The sequence below is a fragment of the Alosa alosa genome, chromosome 18, assembly GCF_017589495.1.
Source record: "Alosa alosa isolate M-15738 ecotype Scorff River chromosome 18, AALO_Geno_1.1, whole genome shotgun sequence".
Classification (NCBI taxonomy): Eukaryota; Metazoa; Chordata; class Actinopteri; order Clupeiformes; family Clupeidae; genus Alosa; species Alosa alosa.
Window position 1 is genome coordinate 847,501 of NC_063206.1, and position 17,500 is coordinate 865,000.

The following is a 17,500-nucleotide window of genomic DNA, read 5'->3' on the forward strand; positions in this document are numbered from 1 at the left end:
ACTTGTTTGCTTTTGTCTTTTAGGTTCCAGACCAGGCCAGACCAGTGTGGTGGTGACCATGTATTACATTACGTGTGTGCCTGTCTGTGTGCACATCCTGCCAACCATACGTCGCTGACATTAACACTTACATTCATTCCTAAAAACATGTGACCATATCTCAACATATCTGCTCATACCTTTGAACTATACTGAGACGTAGATCTGAGATCTACACTGAGACATTCTGAGTATTATATTGTTACAGGAGGACTATGCCGACAAATATATGAAGCATGCATACATTTGAATCATACAATTTGCTGTGACATCTGTGAAACTTAGCTGTGCTGTTAGACATCTGTTGTTAGACCTGAGCTGTGTGAAAATTAAGATTCTAACCTAAGTTCTGTCTAAAACTGATCATCTGAAGAGCTGCATCTTATTCTTCAGTCTATATCACCATCAAATGTGACCTATTACTATTAACTGAGACCTCTAGCTCTTGCTGCCAGTTTAGAATTACTAATAAATAGATCTGTCTTAGGATAATATGATTGGGATAATATGAACTTTATACAGCCCTAATATGAAGGATAATATGAACTTTATACAGCCCTAACAAGGCTAAAGTTTTGTAATCGATGTCCCTGTGCACTTCATTCTCTCTCCTGCGCAAAGAAAATGTGTGCGTTCCAAGTAGCCTAGTGCGTAATTCTTCTTCATAAAGTTGAACAAATGCATTTGGTTATTTTAGAGAGAAATATAAATAGCCTGTCATGCAGTTTATGGGCTACAGTGCAGAGTTGGGAAGTTATGGTAGGCCAACTTGGAGTGAATATACAAACGGGGAATTTTTTCTCTACTCGTAGCTGAGTAGCCTTGTAGGCCGATACAGTGAGTGCGGCCGTACACTCTATGCAGGTGCCACTGAATCGTGCTCTCACGACAACCACGCTGTCATCTTAAATAGTCTCACTGTCGCTATCAAGCAAGCAAAATGATGCTTTGAAAACATCTGTTTCGCTGGAAGGGCAAGGGGGTAGCAACAGCTACAGTACAGAGACTGACAAGTCCGATGGTAGAGCTAATGTTATGAGATTGTTAAAATACGGGATATTTACGGGAAAATGTTAAAACGGGAAGACAGCGGGAAAAAAAGTAAAAATACGTGAGAAACCCGGGAAAAACGGGAGGGTTGACAGCTATGGTTATATCACTTTCCACAGGTGTATAGAATAAGCACCTAAAATAGCTTATTAATGCAGACTGCGTGGTGCTTGATTATAGCCTAGGCTACCTACTGTGTGAAGGGACCTGATGAAACCCATCATGGGTTTCATTCATGGCATGAATAACGTTAGCTACTTGTTGATGGCCATAACGTTACAGCTTCTACCGTTTTAGTTAAAGCTAACAAATATGCTCCTGTTTTTATTTGAACAAATGTTTAACGTTGTACACCGCTTGTTTGTGTATCAAATAGGCCATGGCTACGTTTTCATTCTACGCTCCTGATTCTTACGTAGCCTAAGTAAACACTATCACGGTATGCTATAGTTCGTCTATTGATGGGTTTCATCAGGTCCCTTTTCACAGGTGTAGCCTATACAATCAAGCACCTACATGTAGATTATGAATGCATTGGTGCTTTATTAATACTCCTGTGGAAAGGACCGTATATAACCATGAATAAACTACTGTTAGAAATGGACAATCGACTAAAGTCTTGTTAAAACACACTACATAAATTAAGCTATAATGTTTGTGTTGTCAACATAGGCTACAATGTTTACTTGGCCAACTCATTTCTGCATTGTTCTGGTCTATAAATTAAAGTGTAGCCTGGAACGTGAATCAAGCTTTCCAGTTGTAGTACATCGTAATCTGTAGGAAAAAATGTGGCTGACAGACCTAGCAAGCTGTTTAAGTTATAGCAGTTGGTTATCAAGATACTTAGTATCAGAATGATCCGTCCTTACTCATATGATTATCGACAGCAAAAACAAACACTTTGCCTGCAAAGTTTTCTAAGCTGTTTACATTTTATATTTTAAAAAAATATGATTAGCCATCACCTATACTAAAACTGAAAATAAAACACAGAATTCTGCTTTGTTTGCAATGTAATATTATAGGCTAGTATTTAACTACCAGTAGCTTGATGGTGCAACAATTGTATTGTAGGCCTACTCTACCTTTTTTTATTGTCCTAGAATTGTTGAGAGAATTGTTTAAAAAGCTTAAACTGTTTACCATGTTAGTCGTTAGGTTATAATGTGTCAGCCTAATGTAATGTAACAACTTCACTTAAATACCTTAGTTGTATTGAACAATTGTACAATTGCAGACATTCCTTTTTTTTTTGTATAACTGTTCAACTTTTTGCTTTTGCCTTTTAGGCTCCAGACCAGACCAGACCAGTGGTGATGATCGTGTATGACATTACGTGTGTGCCTGTCTGTGTGCACACCTGTCAACCATACATCTCTGACAATGTTGCTAGCAACATACTAACATACATTCTTACAAACATGTGACCATATCTCATCTGTGCACATACCATTTAACCATACTGAGACTTATCTGAGATCTACACTGAGACATTCTGAAAACTATATTGTTGTGTGAGGACTATACTCACTAACTATATGGAACATGTATAATCATATTTTTCAACCATTCATACCTTTAAATCATACCTGTGTTGTGACATCTGTGAAACTTAGCTGTGCTGTTAGACCTCTGTTTTTAGACCTGAGCTGTGCTGTGTGAAAAATAAGATTCTAACCTAAGTTCTGTCTAAAACTGATCATCTGAAGGGCTGACTCTTTTATTCTTCAGTGTATATATCACCATCAAATTTGACCTAATACCATTAACTGAGGCCTCTAGCTGTTGCTGCTAGTTCAGAATTAAAACTGATAAATAGATAGATAAGATAGAAGTTCTGTAAGAATGCAAATTCAGTAGACATCTGGTTTCTCCCTGATCATTATTGGTTAACTTTAAATTGATTTCAACAACTTAGTTTTTTTGTCTTCAAGCTTGCATTGGTTGTTAAGTGTTCATTAGTGTGTTCTGAGTATCATTCTGCTGTTTCTGCAGTACTGTATTAAAACAAAGATTGATTAATGTTGAATTAACAATTATTTGTACTGACTGTCAAATACTCTAAGCTAACATCTAACCAAGTAAGTGGTTTTCAAGAATACTGTAAGTCTAAATGTATGTAATCTGAATAATCATACTGTAAGTCTACAGCATGTTTTAATCATATTTAATACATTTTCTGCAATGCAATAATTCCTGGAATTACATTTTCTAGTTTCCTACATGCTGATCCTTTAAACTGACTGCGCCGCTCTGAACTTTCCTGCCAGACGTAAACCGCTACATCTCGGCTCTGGCATTGCCTAAACTCATCGTGGGAAATCATATTATCTGTCAATATTGGTCTTTGAAATAAGGGATATTTGTTCAGTAATAGTAGCCTACATTTTGTAAGATTTATAGAGAAACCGAGGGGAAGTTAAATTAGAAATTAGAATCGTTGGAAATTGAAAACACATACAAAAAAAGATTCGGGGCTTGAGTCCCCGAAGCCACCCCCTCGCTCCGCCAATGGTGTGTGTCTGTGTGTAGGTGTGTGTGTGTGTGTAGGTGTGTGTGTGTGTGTATGTGTATGTGTGTGTGTGTATGTGTGTGTGTGTGTATGCATGTGTGTGTGTGTGTGTGTGTACCTGAGGGTTTCTTCCTCACACACTTCAGGGCGCCGCGTCTCCACCGGCTGCAGGTGTATGAGGTCCACTGGGCCGCCGTCCGCACCGCACTGGACACCGTCGCCCTGGAAACCTGCGTGCTGAGAGAATGCTTAGATACCTGCAGAGAGAGAGAGGAAGGCCACACACACATTTAGAATTCCTTTACAGGCCACACACACACACATTTATTATTCCTTTACAGGCCACACACACACACGTACACACACATTTATAATTCCTTTACAGGCCACACACAGACGTACACACACATTTATAATAACTTTACAGGTCACACACACACACACATATTTATAAATCCTTTACAGGGTGTTCACACACACATTTATAATTCCTTTACAGGCCACACACACACACACACATTTATAATTCCTTTACAGGGTGTTCACACACATTTATAATTCCTTTACAGGCCACACACACACACATTTATAATTCCTTTACAGGGTGTTCACACACACATTTATAATTCCTTTACAGGCCACACACACACACACACATTTATAATTCCTTTACAGGGTATTCACACACACACATTTATACATTAGTGATATATGATCACTAATATAGCATGTATATACCTATATGATCACTAATAAGGCATGTACCTATGGGTGTATGGGGGGATATGAGAAGAGAGCTGCACTCACCGTACTCAATAGCCCATCTGTCATCTCCAGAACCGGGTTCTCCACCCCAGTGGGACTCACACACCGATGTCTTCGCATCTTCTGGTTCTCCCAATGGGCCCTTCACTAAGAGCAGGTTCTCCCAATGGGCCCTCCACTAAGAGCAGGTTCTCCCAATGGGCCCTCTACTAAGAGCAGGTTCTCCCAATGGGCCCTCCACTAAGAGCAGGTTCTCCCACTTCACTAGGATCAGTTAGCAGCGCTAACTAAAGCTACACAGGGCTAGCCAGGCCATACACCCACACACCAGTCCTCTACTTCACTAGCATCCACACCAGTCGAACAGCCAGCACCAACTAGCAGTCTCAACACTCACCAAGGCAACATCCACCCCTGCCTCACAGCTAGCACTCTCTACACCCACCAAGGCAACATCCACCCCTGCCTCACAGCTAGCAGTCCCAACACCAGTCCTACAGCCAGCCTAGTGTCCACCCGCTAACACGGCTAGCATCCAGACCTACTGCACTACTAGCATCATACAGCAGCCTACATCAGCACCAACAGATGAAGCTATCTCTCTCTCACACACACATGTACGCCCATGAAGCTTTCAGCTAAACAGCCGGCAGTCAAGCACATCACATGGATCCAGTGCACTGCTGCGTTCTCCTGTGTGTTCACATGCAAAGGCCACACACACGTACACACACACACGCGTACACACACACACACACACACACACACACGGTCACAGAGGGGGGTTGAGGACGCCACTGATGCAGCGGTGCCGTTCACTGGACCACAAACAGGCCGGCGTCACAATCAGGGCCACTGAGTTGCACCGTAAGCCGAAACGGCGCCTATTGTGAAACTACAATGTGTTCCAGGGCTAACCTTTAGTTACCGCTGCTGCAAAACAAACTAGCCACGAGCACTGAGCACCAGAGAAATACTGCTGACTCCTGAGGGTATGGGAGAGAGAGAGAGAGAGAGAAGAGAAAGAGAGAGAGAGGGAGAGAAGAGAGAAAGAGAGAGAGAGGGAGAGAGATGTACAAAGAGGGAGAGAGAAGAAAGAAAGGGAGAGAGAGAGAGGGAGAAGGAGGGAGAGAGAGAAGGAAGAGAAAGAGAAAGAAAGAGAAACAAAGTTAGCGCAAAAGAGCAACTAACCAAACCCCCTGTAAACAGTAAACAACCCCCTGTAAACAGTAAACAACCCCCTGTAAAGAGTACTGATTCAAACAAACCCACTTACTTTTACTGATTCAGAGAACAAGAGTGTGAACTAGTGGCACACAACATCAGATGTCCAGGCGTGTTCCTCTCCGGTCTTATCCAACTCTGATGTTTGTGCTGTAATGCTAACCCATCAGATGTCCAGGCGTGTTCCTCTCCCGGTCTTATCCAACTCTGATGTTTGTGCTGTAATGCTTTGGCACGCTCTGCTGTAAAAAAGTGCCATAAAGCACTTGACCTCGAACACTTATCTCTGTAGTGTTCGCTGTGGTCCCACCCAGTCACTCAACTATCTGCCCTGGGTGTTCAGTGTATTTTGCATGCAACAGCAAGGCCAATATTTGCTCTGGGTGTTCGGGGGTGTGGGCTCACTGCCATGGTGACAGTTGAACTGCATCTGGACCAGGAGGATTTCCCATGATGCATCAGGGGCTCTCCTGATGAAGTCTTATCTGAACTGTGTTGTTCTGTATCTGAAGATGCAACTGGAACTGTGGAGATTGTGATCACATCGCTGTAGATGAATACGGCCTCTATAGCACACACTGGACTGGCCATACACACTCATGCACAAACACACTGGACTGGCCATACACACTCTATAGCACACACTCATGCACAAACACGCTGGACTGGACACACACACTCTATAGCACACACTCATGCACAAACACGCTGAACTGGACACACACACTCTATAGCACACATTGGACTGCACACACACACACTCTATAGCACACACTCATGCACAAACACACTGGACTGGACACACACACTCTATAGTTAGTTAGTTAGTTAGTTTATTAGTTGTCCCCTTTAGCTTTTTCATCCTGCATGGTCACAGGCACAGAAAGGCACATCCATGAAACACAGACATAGGAGTGACATACAGACATACACCTTACATACATCACAGGTAATTGACACAGACTTTTTACATAAAATATTGGGGTTTCATGGGAAACACATACATTATTGCACTGCATATATTATCTGTGGGGCTTTGTGTTGTTGAGTGTTTGTATTCCTAGGGGGATTAGGCTTCTGCTGAAGCGGGCTTTATTGCACCTTATGCTACTAAACCTCCTGCCAGAGGGTAGGGGTGAGAAGTAACGGTTGAGTGGGTAAGTAATGTCCAGGGATATTACATGAGTGATACGTGTGATGGCCTTAGTGTTTAGTTCTTGTAAGTTTGGGGTATGCAGACCTATTGTTTTGGTGGCATTATTGGTTAGTTGGGTGAGTTCGTTACGTTTTTTTACAGTAAGGATGTTGAAGAAGCAGGTGGAACAGTATAAAAGGATGGGTTGGACAATGCTGGTATACAGTAATAGGAGTAGATGAGGGGCAACATGAAGTCCTTTTAGTTTGCGCACTGCCGACAGTCTTTGGTTTCCTCTTTTCTGTATGTCTGTTGTGTGATGTTCAAAGGTGAGGTTATTGTCAATTGTGAGTCCAAGGTATTTGAAATGTTCTACTGTCTCCACTGTTTCATTGGAAATGATGATGGGGTGGTGGGTTTGTGTGGATCCAAAAGCCATTTCTTTTGTTTTGCTGATGTTGAGTTTGAGATAGTTCAGATAGATAGGCCAAGGATCGCGGTGTCATCGGCGTACTTGAGGAATGTGGTGTTGGATGAGGGGCTGGTACAGTCGTTTGTGTAGAGGGTGAATAGGAAGGGGCTTAGTACACAACCCTGCGGGGCTCCTGTGTTGGAGGTCAGTGCAGGTGTGGTTGTTGTGCTTACCCGGACGGACTGTTGTCTGTTGGTGAGGAAGTTGTGGAGGAGATGGATCAGGCGGGAGGGGACGTTGAGGTGGTGCAGTTTCTGGATCAGTAGGTGCCTTTGAATGGTGTTGAATGCAGAGCTGAAATCTGCAAACAGGATCCTGGCAGTTGTGCCTGGGGAGTCCAGGTGTTGTAGGAGGAGGTGCAGCAGGCATGCCACAGCATCCTCAGTGCCTCTCTTGGTCCTGTAGGCGAATTGAAAAGGATCCAGATGTGGGCGGACGTGTGGCAGGATGTTTTGTAGCAGCAGGTACTCCAGGCACTTCATCAGGATGGGTGTGAGGGCGATGGGGTGGAAGTCATTCAGGTCTTTGGGACGTGGTGTTTTGGGTACTGGGATTATTGTAGCGGTTTTCCAGAGGGTGGGGATTCTGCATTGATGGTAGACTTCACAGAAGACCACTATAGCACACACTCATGCACAAACACACTGGACTGGACACACACACTCTATAGCACACACTGGACTGCACACACACTCTATAGCACACACTCATGCACAAACACACTGGACCGGACACACACACTCTATAGCACACACACACTCTATAGCACACACTCATGCACAAACACACTGGACTGGACACACACACTCTATAGCACACACTCATGGCACAAACACACTGGACACACAATCTATAGCACACAGTCATCAAACCCGGACTCTGCCATCGAGCTAGCAGGCTACATAACACAGCGGCATGACAGAGCTAGCAGGCTACATAACACAGTGGCATGACAGAGCTAGCAGGCTACATAACACAGCGCCATGACAGAGCTAGCAGGCTACATAACACAGCGCCATAACAGAGCTAGCAGGCTACATAACACAGCGCCATGACAGAACAGTGGACTCCAGTAAGAGCAGAAGGGGGGCTCTGTGTGTGTGTGTGTGTGTGGGGGGGCTCTGTGTGTGTGTGTGTGGGGGGGGCTCTGTGTGTGTGTGTGTGTGGGGGGTGGGGTGGGGGGCTCTGTGTGTGTGTGTGGTGGGGGGGCTCTGTGTGTACGTGAACAACAGCTGGTGTACCAACACAGTGACGGTAGACATATTTAGAATATCTGGAACGTCACCAATACCATTTCCAAACAGGATAAACAGAAAGTCGCGTATCTATCTTATCTGTATGCTATCAAAGTCAGTCACCTATTTCCGCCCTTTTACGTGTATGTCACTAACAACAACAGCTGGTGTACCAACACAGAGACTGTAGACAGTCACTGTTCTCCAGATTTAGAATATCTGACTGACATCAGGACCTGAAGGTGTTCACAGACAGCGTTCTGGGCTACTGCATAGACACCGTCACAGTGGACAAACGTATCTGGGTCTACCCCAATCAGAAGCCCTGGATGGTCTACCCCAATCAGAAGCCCTGGATGACACAGGGGCCAGCGGCTGCCAAAGGAGGGGAACACCGCCAGAGAGGCCAACCTGAGAGGGGCATCAGAGAGGCCAACCTGAAGAGGGGCATTAAAGAGGCCAACCTGAAGAGGGGCATCAGAGAGGCCAACCTGAGAGGGGCATCAGAGAGGCCAACCTGAAGAGGGGCATTAGAGAGGCCAACCTGAAGAGGGGCATCAGAGAGGCAGGAGGAAGATAGAGGACCACCTGAGCAGCAGCAACAGCAGGCAGGTGTGGCAGAGGTCAGCATCTGACCTGTACAGGACCAACCATCGGAGCTGCTGAAGGTGGCCCCACACTGGCAGAGGAGCTGAACATCTTATTTGCCCACTACAAGGTCACAGCAGCAGAGACAGCACCACTGCACCACTCGGCCCACAGCAGCAGAGACAGCACCACTGCACCACTCGGCCCACAGCACCAGAGACAGCACCACTGCACCACTCGGCCCACAGCAGCAGAGACGGCACCACTGCACCACTCGGCCCACAGCAGCGTAAAGCTCACAGGTGAAGAGCGTGAGGTGAGGCGCACGGTGCGGGCGGACAAGCTGAGGAAGGCGGCCAGTCCTAATGGCGTTCTGGGACGGGTGCTGAAGGACTGTGCAGATCAGCTTCAACTGGAACAGTCTCTGGAACAGTCCACTGTCCCACCCTGCCTGAAATCCTCAATTATAGCCCCCTGCCCAAGAAACCTCACATCTCTAGCCTCAACGATTACTGACCAGTGGCAGTCACCCCAGTGGTGATGAAGTGCTTTGAGAAACTGGTCCGTAGTCATCACAGCAGCCCTGCCCTGCAGCCTTGACCCCCACCAGTTTGCCTACAGAGCGAATCGATCGACAGAGGATGCCATAGCATACTGCACTCATAGCCATGGCACTCCATACTGCACCATCACACCTGGAGCAGCAGGGGGAGCTATGTGCGGATGCTCTTTGTGGATTATAGCTCTGCATTCAACACCATCCTCCCTCACAAGCTAGTGGTCAAACTGGAGGACCTGGGGCTTCCACACACCACCTGCATGTGGATCAATAGCTTCCTCTCTGGTCGTACCGGCTCTCCCCAGGGATCATCATAGACTACAGGAGTAAGAAAACAGATCCCACCATTAATCATCAACGGGGACTGTGCGGAGAGGATGGCAGACCTTTGCTTCCTGGGAGTCCACATTGAGAAGAGCCCATCCTGGAGCATGAACACCTCTGAGCTGTTGAAAAAGGCCCAGCAGAGACTGTACCTCCTGAGAATAACATCACACAAAGACTGCTGGTGTCCATTTACCGAGCCTCCATTGAGAGCATACCAACATACTGCATGTGTGTACGGTACACCAGCTGCACAACGGCTCAGAGGAAAACGCTCCAGAGGGTCATCAACATCGCCCAAAAGATTGTCGGCTGCCCTCTCCCCACACTGGAAGAACTGCACAGTTCCTGATGTCTCAAAAAAGCCCAGAACATTATAAAGGACACCCACCATCCCGGTCACTCCCTATTTGAACTGTTTCCATCTGACCTGCATTATCATCTGAGTCACCCTTGTCCATCCATTATGGGTCCAGTACTTTTTTGCCTGTACATGCTTCCCCTGGGTAACAAACTGGGTAACATCATCAGATAATAAACACACACACACATACATAATAAAGGTAACTAGGTAACATCATCAGATCATTCAATATTTCATTCCATTTCTATGCAGATGACTCCCAACTGTACATCCCACTTAAATCTGGCAACTCCATGCTGCCTCTTTTAGACTGTTTGGAAGAAATTAAAGTCTGGATGGCTAATAACTCCCTTCAGTTAAATGATAACAAAACTGAAGTTATTGTTTTTGGGCCTTCAAAATCCAAAAATTCCATCCCTGTCAACCTTGGTCCCCTTGCCCCCTAGTTGAAATCCCATGTAACCTGGGTGTTATTTTAGACTCTCATCTTAACCTGGACAAGCAAATTTCATCTGTTGTTAAGAATAATTTCCAAACTCAAGTCTGTCCTATCATACAATGATCTGGAAAAAATCATCCATGCCATCATAACCTCCCGTCTAGACTATTGGTGGCACGGCTTCAGATGGTCCAAAAGTTATCCATGCCTTCATAACCTCCCGTCTAGACTATTGTAACTCTACTTTGGTCTCATTCGGACACTGGTGGTACGGCTTCAGATGGCCCACAATGCATCAGCTAGGCTGCTCACCAACACAAAAAACATATTACACCTGTCCTAGCCTTCTTGCACTGGCTTCTAGTCCAGTCAAGGATACAATTTAAAATAATGCTGTTGGTCTTTAAGGCTCTTAATGGCCTGGCCCCCAGCTACATAGCTGATATCATTCATCCCCATGTAGCCCCCAGGTCCCTCACATCCTCCAGCCAAGGTCTCCTCCATGTCCCACGGTCCCGGCTTAAGCAAAAAGGTGACAGAGCCTTTTCTGTTGCTGGCCCTAAGCTGTGGAACCAACTGCCACTTGATATCAGAAATGCCCCTTCAATCACATCATTCAAAATCAGGCTCAAAACGCACCTTTTTACATTGGCCTTCCCTGTGTTTTAATTGTCGTACCCTGTTATGTTTGTAATTAAGTGTTGTCTGTTGATGTCATCTTAGCTTAAAGGGATATTCCACCATTTGGGGAATGTGTGTCTCTCTGTGTGAGTGTATGACAGTGTGTGTCTTGTACCAGTTAATGTAAGGAGGTCATTTCATGTAATAGAGGCCATTTAAAAAGGACACGTTACTGATTAACACGTGCACAAAAGCACATACAGTATACACACACATGCACGCATACACAAACACACACACACACACACAAACACATTCACACACACACACATACACATACACAAACACACACACACACACACACACACCTACACACACACACACACACACACACACACACACACACACACATAAACACACAGACAGACTCACACACCATACACACACTCAGTCATAAAAAGAGAAAACAAGATAACATCAGTTATGGAAATAAAAGATTTATTTCATTACATTTGTCTAGAGATGAACTCGAAGGTCAAGTGTTCCTCTTTTACAACATGCCTCAAGTTTACTGTTGGATTACAGCATTTGAGGAAACACACACACACACCACACACACACATACACACACTGTTGGATTGCAGCATTTGAGAACACACACACACACACACACTGTTGGATAACAGCTTTTAAGGAAACATACACCAACACACACACACACACACACACACACTGTTGGATTACAGCATTTGAGGGAACACATACCAACACTGGTCATAAATACTTATAAATACATTTGCCATCCCTTGCCTTCTTGGGCCGTCACAGGTAACCAAGTATGATTGTTGTGTGTGTGTGTGTGTGTGTGTGTGTGTGTGTGTGTGTGTGTGTGTGTTGGTTTTATATGTTTTATGGGGACTTATTCTTTACTCATCAAACCGGCAGTTTACAAGTTCTTTTTTCCCTGACAGAATGTGACTGGAGCCTGAGGGTTGCCAGATAGGGTAGCTGTGTGATATGCTGCTCTAAGGGTTGCCAGATAGGGTAGCTGTGTGATATGCTGCTCTGAGGGTTGCCAGATAGGGTAGCTGTGTGATATGCTGCTCTAAGGGTTGCCAGATAGGGTAGCTGTGTGATATGCTGCTCTAAGGGTTGCCAGATAGGGTAGCGGTGTGTTGCGATGCTCTAAGGGTTGCCAGATAGGGTAGCTGTGTATTGCGCAGCGCTGTGTGTTGCCAGATAGGGTAGCTGTGTGTTGCGCAGCGCTGTGTGTTGCCAGATAGGGTAGCTGTGTGTTGCGATGCTCTGAGGGTTGCCAGATAGGGTAGCTGTGTGTTGCCAGATGGGTTGGTTCTCATCCGAACCAGTGGTTGCCCATACATTCCCTGTTCCACTCCACGCGGCAGATCCAGCAAAACTCAAACTTACACTGGGCCCTCGGACACACCATGTGCATGCACCCACCTGCAATACACACACACACACACACACACACACACACACACACACACACACACACACAAACAGGAGAATCAGGGAGGGGAATTATGGACTGGTCTTTTTTATGTGTGTGTGTGGTATGTGTGTGTGTGTGTGTGGTATAGGGAGGGAAAGTGAAACCCAGCGCCCCAAGTGGTTGCGTTCCTTTCAAAGAGCAGCTCCAATGTCAAGTCCCATAGACCTATTCTTAAAAAAATATTGTGAAGCCAAATCAGCAAAGTTATCCACCAAAATGATTTTTCAGTGTGTGTACAGTAATAATAATAATAATATAATAATAACAGTAATAATCTACTAACTGTGAAAATGTCAGACCATATTCTGCCTTCTGTAAAAAAATCCAAATTGCTCCTTTTGTTTCATAAACGGACTACGAAAGAAGTCACATGACTTTACCCTTCGACGTTACTCGCGGTAGCATGGTTTGTTTATTAGCCTGGTTAGCATTGACACTTAACACTTACTGCCAGCTCTTCATGGGAGTAGAAGCACAACACAAGTTATCCAGACATAAAGGTAATCACCACAGGGTTTACATCACGCTCCGTTATTACAAAATATATTTAGCCAGTCAAGCAAATTGCCGTTTTGATCAGTTAGAGATGAAGCGCCCAAACCTCAACATGTTACAAAAAAACCTCAAAACAATTCAAATGATCTTAAAAATAAGGTATGACCACTAGAAGCAATAGAGGTGACCCTAGTGCATAGCAAATGGAAGGCATTAAATTAAGTTCCCAATGTGCACCAAGATATACTTTTTCTAAAAAAAAACAAAAAAACAATCCACTCCACTCCAATCCATGACTGCACTGCAACCTACAGCAACAACCACATAGTGAAATTGGCTGACTACACAACTCTGGTGGGTCTCATCACCAAGAGCTGACGAGACTTCGATACAGGTTGAGGTCGACCTTCTGACCACGTGGTGCAGGGACAACAACCTCCTGCTGAGCGTCCAGCAAGACCAAGGAGATTGTTGTTGACTTCGGAGGGTCACACCCAACACCTGCCACTGACCATCGGCGGTTGCTGTGGTGGAGAGAGTGAGCAGCACCAAATTCCTGGGGGTGCACATCAGTGAAGACCTCTCCTGGACCACCAACACTGCATCACTGGCGAAGAAAGCTCAAGCGCCGCCTGTACTTCCTCTCGAAACTCAGGCGAGCAAGTGCTCCACCAGCCATCATGACCACATTCTACCGAGGCACCATTGAGAGCATCCTCTCCAGCTGTATCGCTGTGTGGGAGGCGGAAGCTGCACTGAATACAACAGGAAAGCCCTGCAGCACATAGTGAACACAGCTGGAAGGATTATTGGTGCTTCACTCCCCTCCCTGAAGGACATTTACACCTCCCACCTCACCCGCCGAGGCGACCACAATTGTGAGTTATGCAAGTCACCCGGCTCACAATTTGTTTGATCTCCTGCCCTCTGGGAAGAGGTACAGAAGCCTGCGGCTCCGCCCACCAGACTCACCAACAGCTTCATACACCAGGGCTGTTAGGATGCTGAACTCTCTCCCCCCTCTCCCCCCTCCACCCTCAGCTACATAACATCCTGGACTTTTGACCTACAATGGCTGCCTTGCACTACTCCACTTGCACTACTCCACTTGTACACTTTGCAACTTGTTGTTGTGGTCCTGTTGTCCTGAAAACACTTCTGAACACACTTCTGCTGCTCTTACATAACTTGCACCACTATGCCACTTGCATACTTAGGTCAAACAGAACTACCTCAGCCATTTATTGGCCTGACTTTTGCACTATTATATTGACTGTCTACTGTATGCATAATTTCAACCCAAATTTTGCTGCTCTTATTTCTTCATTGTATGTGCCTTCTTATTTACTTTTTATATTGTTTACTTGAACGTTATGTTTGTCTGTGGACCTAATTGGTAAAATATGTCTTGTCTCCACCGTGGGATAGTGGGAAACGTAATTTCGATCTCTTTGTATGTCTTAACATGTGAAAGAAATTGACAATAAAGCAGACTTTGACTTTGACTTGATGTGTACACAGGAATCATGAGAATTGTGTGTGTGTGTGTGTGTGTGTGTGTGTGTGTGTGTGTGTGTGTGTGTGTGTTTACCGCTTTTCTCGATGGGGACTTTGCATTTGGGACAGGGGCGTGTGGTCTCGTCTATAGTCTGCTGAGAGGCCTGATCCCAGCGAGCCCGAAGAGCTGCCTCCTCGTCCACCACATAGCCCTGTGGAGACATCAGGGGCATCGTCATCACCACCATCATCATCATCATCATCATCATCATCACCACCATCATCATCACCACCATCATCATCATCATCATCATCATCACCACCATCATCATCATCACCACCATCATCACCACCACCATCATCATCATCATCATCATCATAATCATCACCACCATCATCATCATCATCATCATAATCATCATCATCATCATCATCATAATCATCACCACCATCATCATCATCATCATCATGGATCATCCTTCATCTGAACAATCATCATCATCGCCATCCAGTGGCCATTTGTGGTATTGTACACAGTACACTGAGAGGGTTCTGACTCAATATCGCCATCTGGTGGCCATTTGTGGTATTGCACACAGTACACTGAGAGGGTTCTGACTCAACATTGCCATCTGGTGGCTCTGATTTACTATAAGATCATGTGTTCTTCAGAGGTCTGTGTAGTGCTCGGAGTTGGCCTAACCTTTGGCTTAGCCTGCCCGTTAGCCTAGCCTAGTCATTAGCCTAGCCTGACCGTAAATCTAGCCTGGCTGTTAGCATAGCCTGGCTGTTAGTCCACCCTGGCTATTAGCCTGATCCATCGATCCATGAAGCAGCTGATAGCGACTTTGGTATGACCCTTTACATGGCATTTTGGATGGATTAAACTGACTACTAGGGTTGTCACTGAAATTAAAAATCCTGTTTGATAATCAAAACTGAAATGTAGTTTGAACATACAGTATAATGAAAAACAAATGTTTCTGGTTAAATATAGGTCAATCCAGTGGCAACAAACACATATTTTGGATTGCATCTAAAGAGGGTGGGAGAGATGCATGAGACAGCAATCTATCAGAGGATTGATTGGCGTGAAGTTTCGTGCACAATAACAAGCTAAGCTACATTTTAAAAATCAATTAGCAGAGAGTGGTGCTATGAAATGGGAACTCACGATTGCAGTTTGCATACCGGTGCCACTTTGTCGGTTTGGTCGGTCGGGTTCATTGTCGTTGCCCTCCGTATTTTCAAACATTATTTCCGGTGGGTAAGCATTTTCTATTTATCAGTTATTTATTTTTAAAATTCTCAAATAAAAATTGAATAAGGCACATACCATGTGGGCTGGGGTGGCAGTAGCATGCTTGGCTAAAGAGCTGGGCTAGCATGGAGCTAAGCTAGCGTGCAATAGCCTGAAAACTCGTGGGTTCAATCATGGTTCGAATTACAGGGGGTATTGGGGGGGTCCGACCCCCCTAGATGAGACTTGGACCCTCCCAAAAGGGATGAAATGAATAGTTTGGGGGGTACTGAAAAAATGTAATAAAATGTAATGTTTTCCAATATTGCATGCACATGCAGTATTACCATCACATACAACACTTCAGGATATAATCTAATGAAATACAATTTCCAAACCCTCACCCCCATTGAGCTGTACCATTTCTCTGGTACGTTCAGACTGTATTGTTTGCTATGATATAATACTGACGAATTAAAACAAATGCACAGTGTTGGCTGCAAAAGCCTGAAACGAATGGGTTAACAAGCGGTGGCCAACTGGCCATACATTTGTCTAATATTTCACTGCCTTTGTAACATAGTGATAGCCAACCTTAGAAAAACATTGAGTAGCAAGATCATGGTTTAACCGGAGGTCTCCCTTCCACTCAGCGGCCACGACCATCGCTGCTGCTTAGCTTAAAAATCAGGCCTACAATCACACGCCATAGGAGGAGTTCTAGATATACTGACACGGGGAGAGGTTTAATGAGGCGATTTATCATTTTGTGCAATTTCATTCTTAATGTCTTAACAAGAGGGAATCTGCACTAATATTCAGGGAATTTGGCATGTAGATGGTTCTCAACCTTTTTTAAGCAAATGCCCGTACACCCATAATTGGTGATTTGCTGAACCTGCTACAGTGAAAACAAATCACCATTGGTGTCAGCAACTGAAATCTTTGGTCATGGAATACGATTTTTCTTCATATAACTGTGCCTTTTTTTTATTTGATTGGTTGTAGAAGTCCTCTTTGTCAAAATGATCGCTGAATACACGGTACATCACGCAACACTTCACATCAAGGTGAAGTGCAACCAGCCACAACTACAATGTATCCAATTCACACACACACACACACATATATGCACACACTCACACAACTACAACTGCAATGTATCCAATTCACACACACACATATATGCACACACACACATATGCACACACACACACACACACACACATATGCACACACACACACACACATATATGCACACACACACACACACACACACACACACACATATCTCATTTGGTTTTCACAAACCATTTTCCCGGTGATGTAAATACTGTATACACACACAGGCGTCTTCCTCTTTCAAAACTCTTCTTCACTCTGATGAGACAGCCAGTCGCCTGCAGACGCTCCTCTGTGAGA

The 17,500-nt window shown here is 44.8% G+C and overlaps 1 protein-coding gene and 1 long non-coding RNA gene across 2 annotated transcripts in view; both read right to left on the reverse strand.

Moving 5' to 3' along the window:
- Positions 1-3,727: 3,727 nt before the first annotated feature.
- Positions 3,728-5,837, reverse strand: LOC125311835. Its single transcript, XR_007196531.1, has 3 exons — positions 5,646-5,837; positions 4,412-5,355; positions 3,728-3,861 (listed from the first exon to the last, which is right to left on the reverse strand). It is a non-coding gene; the product is annotated as an uncharacterized LOC125311835 (long non-coding RNA).
- A 6,353-nt stretch (positions 5,838-12,190) lies between these two features.
- prkn (parkin RBR E3 ubiquitin protein ligase) overlaps positions 12,191-17,500 on the reverse strand; it is a 121,392-nt gene continuing 116,082 nt past the window's right edge. Inside the window, exons 11-12 of the mRNA XM_048270198.1 lie at positions 14,933-15,050; positions 12,191-12,794 (exon numbers count right to left, since the gene is read on the reverse strand). Of these exons, the coding sequence (XP_048126155.1) occupies positions 12,685-12,794; positions 14,933-15,050 (228 nt within the window). The 3' untranslated portion in view covers positions 12,191-12,684. The remainder of the gene's footprint in view (positions 12,795-14,932; positions 15,051-17,500) is intronic.